The sequence below is a fragment of the Physella acuta genome, unplaced genomic scaffold (assembly GCF_028476545.2).
Source record: "Physella acuta isolate Inbredline_101_S28 unplaced genomic scaffold, ASM2847654v3 ptg000624l, whole genome shotgun sequence".
Taxonomy (NCBI): domain Eukaryota; kingdom Metazoa; phylum Mollusca; class Gastropoda; family Physidae; genus Physella; species Physella acuta.
The window spans coordinates 93,708-106,410 of record NW_026732143.1 but is presented as its reverse complement, the minus strand read 5'-3'; the positions used below and the strand labels follow the sequence as shown (position 1 = coordinate 106,410).

The window sequence follows — 12,703 nt, the reverse complement described above, 5'->3', positions numbered from 1 at the left end:
GTACAATTCCAACGACATACAAATGCATTACATACAGAACTGAGCTTTATATATTAGATTGATAAGCTCAATCGTATTCTACGGGGCACACTTACAATTACCCTACGTTAATAGACTGATATTAAAACCCAAATTTAAATTTTTTAAAAATAGGCCTTTCTTATAAAAGAGGGAAAGCTGAATTGAGCCTGACAACTCAAGCAAAGAATAGCGATTAAAGATCGATCTTTATATTCTTTGGGTGGTTGGCGGTCTACATCCAACAGGAATAACACAAACAGCAAATGTACAGGCGCTACAGTGGACAGACCTTGAGACAAAAAGCGCCTCGCACATGCCAGCCGCTGAGCTAGGCGCCGATAAGTAAGCCAAGAAGTAGGATATAGATCTAATAGCGAGTTATTTAAAAATGTGATATTTAGGGTACATAACATTTTAATTCGTAGTTTCAGTAATGTGTTTGCCTTTTTTTGCGTGTCTGTTGCCAAACTTGTTTTTAATTTTATTTCATTATTCTCCAAAAAAACGCTCCATTATCCTTAAATTTGTCGTAGGGACAGCGGCCTTTCCATATGTTATTATAATATAAGCTATAGATGTCAACAGTGACGCAAGTTTATAGCAGCCAATATGGTATAAAAGCACACTATGCACATATCAGTGCAATAAACTAATATGACTTTGCTACTGGAAATTTAAATAAAATACTTAAAAAAAACTTAAAAAAAAAAAACACGTTTTTCTTGTGGACTAAAAAGTAGAAAATAAATTTTTCTTTTGTGCTTCCTCGAGCTGTGCTATAATTTTTTTCATTATGGTCGTCTCTGGGCCCCTAAATGGCGTGCCCCCCGCCCCCCCCCCCCCCACTCGCATTGCTGGGTCTGGCGGCACTGTAGTTCCGCCCGTTATAAACCGATATACATTTTATTAATATTTACTTAGAACTTGTCCTATATAGCCTTTCAAGCTTTGCACTGATGTTTGCACTGACATAAGCTTAATACGTCCGAAATGTATTTTTGTTTTATAAACCGTACACTCATGCAATCAATTTCAATTATTTCTTTTAGAAAGGATCATGTGTTTTAAGTTTCTTTTTGAAACAAAAAAAAGTATTTTTTTTTTTTTGAGTATGATGATTTACGTTTTGATAGCAATTTTACGCCCCTTCCGGACCCGATTTTTCTATCCTTAACTAAGTTTCCATGATGTAGTTAATCAGCCTACATATTTTCCCAGTGTGTAATTACCATAATTGTAGTTAATACAATTATTATAATTTTTTGTAGAGATGCGGGAAGATGTAGTTTAAAGTTGTACTTGGGGTCGTTCATAAATGACACACTCCTAGGGGGGAGGGGAGTGGGTCCGTAATTTTGTGACTGTGTCTGATGAGGGGGAGGGGGGAATTCAGATGGTGTGACGTCACACTTTTGCCGTTAATTCGCGTTTTAGAGAACTGTTTTAATAAATTGTAATATGAATTGATTAAAATACTCTATGTTGGCAGAGTTCAGACAAGATTTTGGAAAAATATCGTATTTTAAGAAAAACTGTAGAGAGAAGAGAGCTTTAAGTCACCAGAATAGCCCGTGTAATAAGGACTTCCTCAGCCTTAGTTTCTTTGTTTCCTTGGTTTCGAGTGCTACAAACTTATCTGGCCAGGTACGAGAATTAGCGAGATACAACAAGAAAATGGCGATCTAGACTAGAGTTGACGACATTGGTTGTTAAATATTGTTTATAATGAATTATTGTATTCAGTAACAAGTTTTTACTACCCCGAACTCTCTCTTTGACAATAGTCGGTTGTTTTCGTATGAGTTCAATTAAAAACACCAGCTCACTAGACGGACAAGAGTCCGCAAGGTAGTAACTACTGAACGGTTACATTAAAAAAAAAAAAAAAAAAAAAAAGGCCTACCACTACAAAACAAAAATTCTGAACTAGATCTAGATCTACGAACTAAGCACCTAATCATCTGTAAATAAATTGCAGATATTCACTATAGATCTACTAAACAGGCCTATAACATAAAAAAAAATTCAAATAAAACCCTAAAAGTGAATTTTTAAATTAAAAGTTGGGGTTTCAGTCCTAATAATTTTATTTTTAATAGGGTACAGAGTGGTCTAGAGTTCTAGAGCTGGACTGCTAACCCGTAAGTCTCGAGCTCGAATCCGGGTTCAAGTCAGTAGACCGTCCCTGAGTCCACCCAACTCTGATGGGTACGTAACTCATGTTAGGGAAAGTAAAGGCGGCTGGGCATTGTGCTGACCACACTATCTCTTCATATGCCGAGGTCACAGAAACAAGTGAACTCTACTTCACTTGCCCTATCGGCCTATCCTATAGGCCTAGACCTTCAGGTTTAAAAAGGGAACTTTAAAATTTGTTTTTAAAATATGACTATCGACTGTAAATATTAAATATTTGGCGGACGCTAGCCGGAAAAAGATGTGTGTTTACAACCGCAGAACCCTAACACCAACCCTAATCCTATCCCTAACCCTATCCCTAATCCTATCCCTAATCCTATCCCTAATCCTATCCCTAACCCTATTTCTAACCCTAGCCCTAATTCTAGCCCTAATCCTAGCCCTAAACCTAGCTATAGGTTACTGCGCATGCTCAGAGCTATCTTTTGCCGACTAAGTGGAGACGTTGGGGAGAAAAGTCTTCTTCCGAGTAGTCATTTCATAAATATTTACTATTTAGGCTTAGGCCTATTGTTTAATAATAAATTAGTCGGCCCATAATTAGAATTTAATTTTACTCCACTTCAGTTTAGAGGTTAGGTTAGGCCTAGGCCCTAATTAATTTAATATTTTAAAAAAGTAGGCCTATGTCATATTGGAACAGTGGACTTGGAATATGCTAGTCTGCAGAGAATTGCTTAAATTGGCGACTTAACATGATATCCCAAGTCTACTATTATGTGGGCATATCTCATCATGGTCTGGTAACGATATTAATAAGCATCCAAACCTAATCAACCCCAGTCCTACCATATGGCTAACCCTAATTTCTAACCTTAAAACTAGTCGAGATTACAATACTACTAACAACTCAACACACCAATTTTTTGGAGAGTCTTTTTTCAAACCTCAGTATCTAAAATCATTCCTTAATTGATTTGCATTGTCTTGCTATGTTGGGTTGTGCATCTTTTTTCTTTTTAAATTAAGCCCACAGTTCCACAGATCCAATATTTGATATGTATCTCAGGGTTTCATGGCTGGGTGTTTTCGAAGGATTTGTTTTAATATTAAAGCTTTCAATTTATCAGTATGTGCCAGCAGCATCTATGATATAGATAGCCGCAAATTTATATCCTAAAGTAATTGGGTTTTCTGTTTTAAAAAAAAAAACTTTTGCATGTATTCTACTAAAATATAATCTGAAAAAAAACCAATCTAATTGGCATTTTATGTTCATTTACATGCTATTAATTTTGGTAATACACATTTTCAGTGACCTGACAAGATCAGACAGTTTAAGTGGCACTGAGCATAAGGATCCTGCACAGAGATCAGAAATTATGTCGTAAGTCTCTTGAAAGAAATTTTATAAAAGATAGCTCAAAGCTAGTACATGTGTTTTAAGTTATCTGCATTTATTTTAACTGGTTTAAAAAGTAAAGAATCTTATTGTTTTGTCAGAAAGCGCCTTGCAGCCAGAGAACTTATAACCCAGTACTATCATCAGCTAACTGAGGGCTGTGGAAATGCTGCCTGTTCCAATGAAAACTGTGCTTCAAGTAGCACCTTTCGCTTCAAGGAGATTGATAAAAATAACTTAGCTGTGGAGGCAATAGAGTTATCTAAAGCTAAAGCAACACTGTGCGAAAGACGTCCAGGAAAAATTCCCCGGCTCCCATCAGAAAGTGATAATTCATCAAGTGCTACGACTTTAACTATGACCCGTGGTGAGCCTGTGGGATTAGGAGCCAAGAGCAAAATGCCTTCCCCAACAGCATCCTCTGTAGATGAGTCATTTCTTCCATCATCCAGTAACAGCAACTCCTCTTTAAGTAAGTTGTGTTATCCTGGTTAATTTTTGTTGATGTTTAGCTATTTTGTTTTTCTAATTCATTCAATCCTGTTCTGCTCTTCATAGGCAGTAACAGACACAATCCTGCTACTGCCTAGTAAGACACTTCATATGTTTTCTTTCCTACAATGGATACCTGGTTATTAAGGCATAATCTAGTGTTAAATTTTGCTATGTGAAGCGAGCATGTGACAAATAATCTTATTTTGGTTAGGAATAAAGAGAAGAAAAGCTTTTTACGATTAAAAAAAGAATTACTTTTGTTTCACCTAATAGCTAAATTGTATTGAATTGATTAGAATATTATTTTTCTCTTTGAGAGCTTGTTTGTTAGCTTATAATGCTGCTTTTTGTGGTGATAAAAAGAAAGTAAATATTTAAAAAATGGATTAAAAAATACTTTATGATTCAACACTTTTATTTTTGTCTTTGCAGCTAAAGAACTTCAGTTTTTAACAGAAGATAAGATCAATGATTTAATTGATGAGTGTAACTTGAGTAATTCGTGTCAAAAGCTTATTCATTTTATCGGTTCGGTTTTCAATAACCCGACATCAGTCATGCTGAGTTTTCGAAAGCCGTCTGGTGAAGCGAGTTTTGACACAAGCTCTGATGTAAAAGTTTCCAAGTATTCAAACCATGATTCTCAAGGTTGTTCTAATGCCTTAGATGTACAAAAAGATAGTGACAATACCGTAGATCTTCCAGCTGTCAGAAGGGCTTTCCAGCGCCTGAAAGAAATGCCAGAGCAGCCATTTCAGAATGCTCTGATAACTGCTTTGACAACTCTGGCTCGAACTCTGGAACTGGAGATGAAGTATAAAAGTGATCCAAGCTACCTGCACATTTTAACTGTTGTCATGGAGATCCCTATGCTCCATTACCTTGAGTATCTAGAGAGTGCCTTCCCTGGCATATGCAAAGTTATCAGCATCCTGCCTATAAACGAACAAGCGAGACTAGCAAGAGTGTGGTCGACATATGGGCATGACCGCTTAAAAGAGATGGTTCAGTCATTACAGCAACTCATCACTGTCAGGGTAAGGAGATTTAATTAACCTAGATTAGTTTTTTAGCAAATGAGCTTACTGTGCTTTAATTTTTCTTTTTATCTCTCATGAAACCTAAAATTTACATCTTAAAGCCATACTTACAGACATTATGCAAATGCATAGGGATAATTTTAAGGCTAACTTCAAATGATATTCCACAGCATTAATTATTATGTGGGGACCATGCGGGACACCATCACCACCACATAATCGCGCCTAGCTGCCCTCTCCCTCGTCCTCTAAGCATATCACTACCACTTCTACCCCCACCAGTCTGGTGAGCTGTGGTTCACGCCAAATGTTTACAATTGTAGAGCTGGGTCGAATTAGTGATGGCTATTAGGGACAGATGTTTAGTTTTAAAACTATTTGAAACTAAGGGGAGGTAACTAAGAGGAGGCTGCTTTCAGGGGGGGGGGGGGGAATTGAGTTACTGATAGTGTTTTAAAGCGAATATTTTCATTTGCAGCATTGGTGGTGTCAAATTCACAAATTATGAATTACTGAAAAGTAGAAAATAAAACAACTAAATAGCAGCGTATGCTACATAGTGGGTCGGCTTGTATTTACTATTTAACATTAAGAATATTGTGCACCAGAATTTTGCACATTGAAAATAGTTACATTGAAGAAACTCTTAATTATTTGCGTTTTTGATAAAAACATGTAGGTGATTTATAATAACAATAAATAAATAACCCATATAATAATCCTGTTTGCTTTTTAAGCTTTCAAGGGTAATTATAAATTACAAACACAATTTGCATTGGAGTATTGGTAATTTTTTTGATCATGTAAATGAGTGTTGTTGATTAAATATTAATAAAATGCCTGTTTTCTTTCTCAGATCATCAACCTTGAATCATCATGGTCATCCACTTACCGTCCAAGTGACGACTCCACCATTACCAGTGCAACCCGTGTGCTCAAAATATTGTATTACGCCAGTTTATTAGGTGGTGTCATAGACAGCCCAGAACTGATTGAGGAGGAAAAAAGATTGAATGAATCTGAAACAATACAGGAGTTGATGAGTGGTGCGTTTGGTTATGAACCAAAAGACTCCACACCCGTGAAAGAGGATCCTCTCGGCAAAGAGTTGGGTGTTCAGGTTATCAACTGCCGCAAACCACTTGTACCCTTTGAAGATTTTATTAATGAACCCCTCAATGATAACCTTGACATTGGTGTTGACTACACCAACTATAAGTTAGAGTCAGAGAACAAATTTTCATTTGTGCCCTATTGTTTTATACTCACGACGGCCTCGAAACACACAAGTATGTATTACGATAATAGAATTCGTATGCTTCATGAGCGAAGAACAGCCTTTGTGCAAACACTTGTTCATGGTGGACCGCCAAACCCATTCTTGCGAATTAGAGTGAGGAGAGATCACATAATTGATGATGCTTTAGTAAATGTAAGTTTAAAATTTGTTTAAAATTTTGTTTAAATCTCAAATGTATCAAGTTTACCTTTAAATATTTTTATGACAAAGAATGAACCAAGAAATTTTTTTTTTCCGTAGTTGGAAATGATTGCCATGGAGAACCCCAGTGACCTAAGAAAGCAACTTTTTGTGGAATTTGAAGGAGAGCAAGGGCTGGATGAAGGGGGAGTGTCCAAAGAATTTTTTCAGCTCATTGTTGAAGAACTCTTTAACCCTGACATAGGTAAGCACAGATATGAACATCAAAATTTAACTAATTTTCAGTATTATGTTAATACTGGAAAATTTACTCATGTTATATTTTATATTGTTGATCTTTATTATTATTACTATTGCACTAATGTTTTGATAAAATGATTGCTTACACATTTGGGAACTATTTCTCCAGGGATGTTCACTTATAATGAGGAGTCCCACCATTTTTGGTTCAACTCTTTATCTTTTGAAAATGATGCTCAATTCACATTGATCGGTATTCTTCTTGGGCTGGCTATTTATAATAGCTGTATTCTTGATATTCACTTTCCTATGGTTGTTTATCGTAAACTTATGGGGAAGAAAGGAACATTTAAAGATCTGTTTGATGTTGACCCGGTACGTATAGTATTTTGTTTCAAACTATTTGAATTTTTTTCCCTTATTTTTTATTCCTATAATACTTTATTCCTTTATTCCTTTGTTGGTAGCATTTTGTTTTACACAGCAACTCTGATAATATTTAAAAAATGTTTTTCTTAATTTTTTTTTATTGTGGTGTTTCAGACATTGATGGCCAGCCTGCAAGAGATGCTAGACTACAAGCAGGATGACTTTGAAGATGTTTTTGAGCAGATGTTTAGAATAGGATACAGTGATGTTTTTGGTAATAATCACACTTACGACTTAAAAGAAAATGGAGAAAACACACCAGTTACTCAGGAAAATAAGCAGGTATTAATGCATGAGAATTTTTTTCCTTAAATTCTATTTGTATAGATGTTGAATAATTTTATAAAGGATATAATTTACAGCCTATTCATTAGCTTGATTTGTTAATTTATATATCTTAAAAATGTTTTTATAGTCTACTGTAACATTTATCAAACTTATTATGATTGTTTTTTTTATTTTTAGGAATTTGTTGATCTCTATGCTGATTATCTGTTGAATAAGTCAATAGATCAACAATTTAAATCATTTAAAAGAGGTTTTCTGATGGTCACGTCAGAATCACCTCTTAAACAGCTGTTCCGCCCAGAAGAAATAGAAATGTTGGTGTGTGGTAGTAAAGTAAGTATTTTACATTTTTTGGTTCAAGTTTAGGGTTACAAGTGACATTAGATGCATTTCTTTAAAAATTCTTGTTAAATTGCATTGTACTCTTTTGTAACTTTTCAGATTTTTGATTTCCATGCATTAGAGGAAGCAACAGAATATGATGGTGGATTTACTGCTTTCTCGCCAACAATAAGGTATGTTTAACATTATATCGCTTGGACTGTAAGTAAAGCACCTTCTGAATGTCCATAGGTCAGATGAAGCGTAGTTCTTTGGTTTCTTTGACCTTGGCTTTAAAAAGGAATTATGTAGTCATTGTAGGTACTTTTCAGAGCTGGGTGTATTTGGGGGAACCTATCTGCCTTTACTTACTTCACTGAGTCAGGTACTTTTCAGAGCTGGGTGGATTTGGGGGAACCTATCTGCCTTTACTTACTTCACTGAGTCAGGTACTTTTCAGAGCTGGGTGGATTTGGGGGAACCTATCTGCCTTTACTTACTTTACTGAGTCAGGTACTTTTCAAAGCTGACTGGACTAAGGGGGACACCTACGCACTCTAGCCCTGGAACTAAACTTCACACTGTGTTGGGTTAGCAAAAAATACAACCCCATGAATTAGACTAATTTATTTTAAATATGAAAGCATTTTTTCACAATTCCAATGTATTTTGAACAGAAACTTTTGGACGGTGGTTCATTCCATGACAGAAGAAGATAAGAAGAAACTGTTGCAATTCACCACAGGAACAGATAGGGTACCTGTTGGAGGCCTATCTAAGCTGAAGATGATTATTGCAAAAAATGGTCCTGACTCTGATAGGTGCGTTTTATAATGATGAATTTTTTACTTCTTTGGTCATCTGCTATTGCTTGTTCCCCCTAAGTACTCGAAGCATGAACACATAACTTAGTCTTGAATCTGACAGGTTAGTTTTATAATGATGTCATCTGATATTGCTTGCTCTCCATGAGTACTAGAAGCATGAACTTGGTTTCATGGTGAAGAACTCTCCTGTAGCATGTACAATGAAATATTGTCTCTACATACTGGAAAGATAGTGTCTCACTGTGCTGAGGGATCACTCTAAAATGCTGCGGCATGAAATCAGTTGTTTTTCTGTGCATCTCTTATTTCTCCCTCCCAAAAAAAACATAATTTATCATCCTTTTTATGGTGTTATCACTGCAAACATTTTTGGGGATAAAATTTCCATTTTTTATGTATATAATGTTTTATAATGTTTGTCTCAATACTAAAGATAAGTAACCACATATTTTCCCCTGTACAACTTGTGTTTTCAGACTGCCAACTTAACAGTGTATTTTCCCCACTATATCTTATGCTTTCAGACAACCAAGTTAACAGTGTATTTTCCCAATTATATCTTGTGTTTTCAGACAACCAAATGAACCACATATTTTCCCCTAAACAACTTGTGTTTTCAGACTGCCAAATGAACCACATATTTTCCCCTAAACAACTTGTGTTTTCAGACTGCCAACTTAACCACATATTTTCTCCACCATATCTTGTGTTTTCAGACTGCCAACTTAACCACATATTTTCTCCACCATATCTTGTGTTTTCAGACTGCCAACTTCCCATACATGCTTCAATGTTCTGCTGCTCCCAGAGTACCCCACAGTTGATAAAATGAGAGACAGGTTATTAAAAGCCATCAACTACTCAAAGGGGTTTGGAATGCTGTGATCTAAAATATTTAATATTTAATGACTGTGAAATGTTACTCAGTACTTGACAGTAGTTTGTATATTTCAGCATTGCTCAGTTAAATCAATATAAATTTGTTATGGTTCTTATTTTTTTTTTTTTTTGAGACTGTAAATATTGAATGTGAAAGAAAATGTTGTGTAAACTTGTTAAGGAAAACTCTGCAACATGATACAAATTCATGATTTATTTTTTATTTTTTAGAAACTTGTTTTATGCCTTGTGCTAGTCATTTAAAAAAACGAGTTTGCTTTTAGTCTCTAAAAGTTTCTGTTCAAGGTATCTACATTAAAGTTGGTAAGATAACAGTGGACATTTTACAAGTGCAAGATTATTTTTTTTTAAATAAAATTTTTCTTTGTAAAGAATAAAAAAGTAAGTGGTGTTGTCACAGCAGATTTTTTTTATCATGGTCTCATTATTGTTAGTTTCTGTTAACAGCAGCCATAATTATAATCATATGCCTCATCATATCAATGATTTATTTCACATGGGAGAGAATGAATTTAGTGTGTATACCTGATTGATGAAATGGATGCTTGACATTACTCATTGAATTGAACTTAGAGCTGATTTTTGTCTTGAAAATCTCACTACAAGTTTTATTTTGGCACCTACTGGATTTTACTTGCTCATCCTCCTTTGTTCCTAAACATTTAAAGATTGCTGTTCACAATTTTTAAAAAGTACAGCAGTACAAAAATGATTTTTTTAATTACTTGAACCACTTATTTGTATTGGATTTTATTTTTAAAGATTTAGTTTACTAATCTTTTCTGAATAAAATTTTAAGCAAATAAAATTCCGTCTAATTCTTCAGTACTAGATCTAGTTTCTCATCCTAGTTTCAATTTACACTTTAATTTTTCTTTGTTCAATTTTACTGGCTGGATATAATGTGTTTTATAATCCAATTTTATTTGATTAAAAATTATAGCTCCAGAAGTTTAAGTGAGTATAGGTCATGGCACTCAAATGAAAAAAATGTAGGAATAACCATTTACTTGTTTTTTTGTTCGTCGGTACATTGTTTCTCTGTTGAATTTGGTTGGCTGGTGATAATGTGTTATTCTTATAGGTTCCAAATTTATTAAATAAAAGTATGTCTGCAGAAGGTTAATTGAGTATCTGTCTAGGCAATTGAGTGAAAAATCAATGTAGGAATAACCTTCTACTTGTTGAATGTGCACCGGTATATTATTTCTATTGAGAGAAATACAAAAGATAAGTGACATAATACAATTTGTTTGCCTCTTGTTTCATGTTGTTTTTTGACAATGTCGCAAGCCTAAGTCATGTGTGTGATACGACTGGTGCATTGATGATCGACTTAAAGAAAAATTATCACTATCTATTTCTTAAGTTTACTGTTAACCGATATGCACTAAAACAATGCATGTCCTTTTTAGTTTTTATTTTCTTCTGTTTGTAAGTTTTAGTATGTGAATAATAAGAAACTGAAACTTCAATGTTGAAGTTTTTAAGAAGGATTTTATTAGGGCTAAAATAAGTCTGCTAACGTACTGTATGACCACTTGTAATTTTTTAAAAGAAAGTCAAAACTGCAGTTTTTATAAAAAGACTTCAGTATTTTAGTATATTATATATTTTTTTGATTCACATTATTTTGTCCAAGGTATATTATTATTTAGATTGTTGATTATAGTTTGAGTATTCAGTACTGTAACATTTGTTCTGAATGCTTGTTACATTTGTCCCAGGTACACATACCGCATTCTAATTAGACTGCAATTTGTTAGTATTCAGTATGGTAACATTTGTTTTGTATAATGTCACATTTGTCCCAGGTATACATGCCTCATTCTAATTAGATAGGGATTTGTTTGAATGTTCAGTAACATTTGTTCTGTAAACTTGTTACATTTGTCCCAGGTATACATGCCTCATTCTAATTAGATAGGGATTTTTTTGAATGTTCAGTAACATTTGTTCTGTAAACTTGTTACATTTGTCCCAGATATACATGCCTCATTCTAATTAGATAGGGATTTGTTTGAATGTTCAGTAACATTTGTTCTGTAAACTTGTTACATTTGTCCCAGGTATACATGCCTCATTCTAATTAGATTGGGATTTGTTTGAGTATTAAGTATGTTACCATGGTTGTTTTTTATACTTGTCACATTTGACACTGTGAGTCTGGCTATATTTGTATTGAGTTTAAATGACACAGGTGTTGATAAAACATTTCTCATGACGGTTAAGGATTAATATGTAGCATTGAAATATACAATTGGTCAGTTTTTTGTGTCGGTATTATCAATCAATTATCAATCTTAAGTTATCATTTTTTGTCTGTATTTTAAAAACTGTATCACAACTTGCAACAGAGACATGTTGACTTAATCTGTGATCATTTGAGGAAAATCTTGTGTACAAAACATTTGAAATGTGCTTTTACATTCATGCCTAGCTTTAATAATAACTGTAATCAATTTAGTATGATTCAGCCTTTGTATAATACCATTACAATACTGACTCGATGCCCAGTAACTTTGTAAGGCATTGTTGCATTTTAAAATAGTTTATTATGTTCAGTTTGGCAATTCATGCTCTTTTGAAGACTGTTCTGTCACTGTAACCAGTTGTCTTCTCACCCAGTTTATAACAAATAAAGTTTATAAAGTCTTTGCTAAATTCTTACCCAGTATAAAAAGTACTTGGTCATTATCATGTGATGGGTGAGATTTTGAAAAAAAATATTTGAAGAGGGTGGGAAGTTGGTGTTAGTTATTTACAAGGGCAGATAATTTAGTATTTTCTTCCGCACAGTATTGAGAATTATGAAAAGTTTTAAAGAATATTTTATGGCCAGTGTGCCATAACCGTTTTTAAAAAAAAAATAGAAACATACAAGGGGTTGAGATTGACCTATATATAGTGCAGAAACTAATATTTTCAAACACTGAGGTAAACTACATATATGTGAATCATTGTAGTGAACAAGACACACATGCTTGTAGTCAGTACAGTTGGGAAGTGTGTTGGTATAGATATTAAGCGTACCTGTATTTGTGGCTGCATTAGGTAATAGTCGCAGGGTAGCCTGGATACCTTTCACAGTGATCAGTTCTTATTGTTCTTAATTCAGTGTGCATGTCAATCACTTTGTAAGGTGAGTTGATAAAAATCA

At 34.3% G+C, this 12,703-nt stretch overlaps 1 protein-coding gene across 2 annotated transcripts; it reads left to right on the top strand.

Moving 5' to 3' along the window:
• Positions 1-1,669: 1,669 nt before the first annotated feature.
• On the top strand, positions 1,670-9,741 carry LOC131948129 (ubiquitin-protein ligase E3A). 2 transcript variants are annotated; one of them, XM_059309649.1, is made up of 12 exons: positions 1,670-1,726; positions 3,476-3,547; positions 3,664-4,034; positions 4,490-5,094; positions 5,954-6,529; positions 6,638-6,782; positions 6,948-7,153; positions 7,322-7,489; positions 7,673-7,828; positions 7,937-8,010; positions 8,494-8,637; positions 9,408-9,741. In XM_059309649.1, the coding sequence occupies exons 2-12, from the start codon at positions 3,543-3,545 to the stop codon at positions 9,526-9,528; spliced, it is 2,571 nt and encodes an 856-aa protein (XP_059165632.1). In that variant the 5' UTR covers positions 1,670-1,726; positions 3,476-3,542; the 3' UTR covers positions 9,529-9,741. The 2 variants fall into 2 exon arrangements, with proteins under 2 accessions (XP_059165632.1, XP_059165631.1); XM_059309648.1 differs by having other exon boundaries at positions 1,674-1,869.
• The last annotated feature ends 2,962 nt before the right edge of the window (positions 9,742-12,703 follow it).

Coding starts and splice junctions, on each gene's coding strand:
- LOC131948129 (XM_059309648.1), top strand. CDS start 1,820: ATGAGTTCAATTAAAAACACCAGCTCACTAGACGGACAAGAGTCCGCA. Junction 5,095..5,953: donor AGCAACTCATCACTGTCAGG/GTAAGGAGATTT, acceptor TTTCTTTCTCAG/ATCATCAACCTTGAATCATC. Junction 7,490..7,672: donor TTACTCAGGAAAATAAGCAG/GTATTAATGCAT, acceptor TTTTATTTTTAG/GAATTTGTTGATCTCTATGC.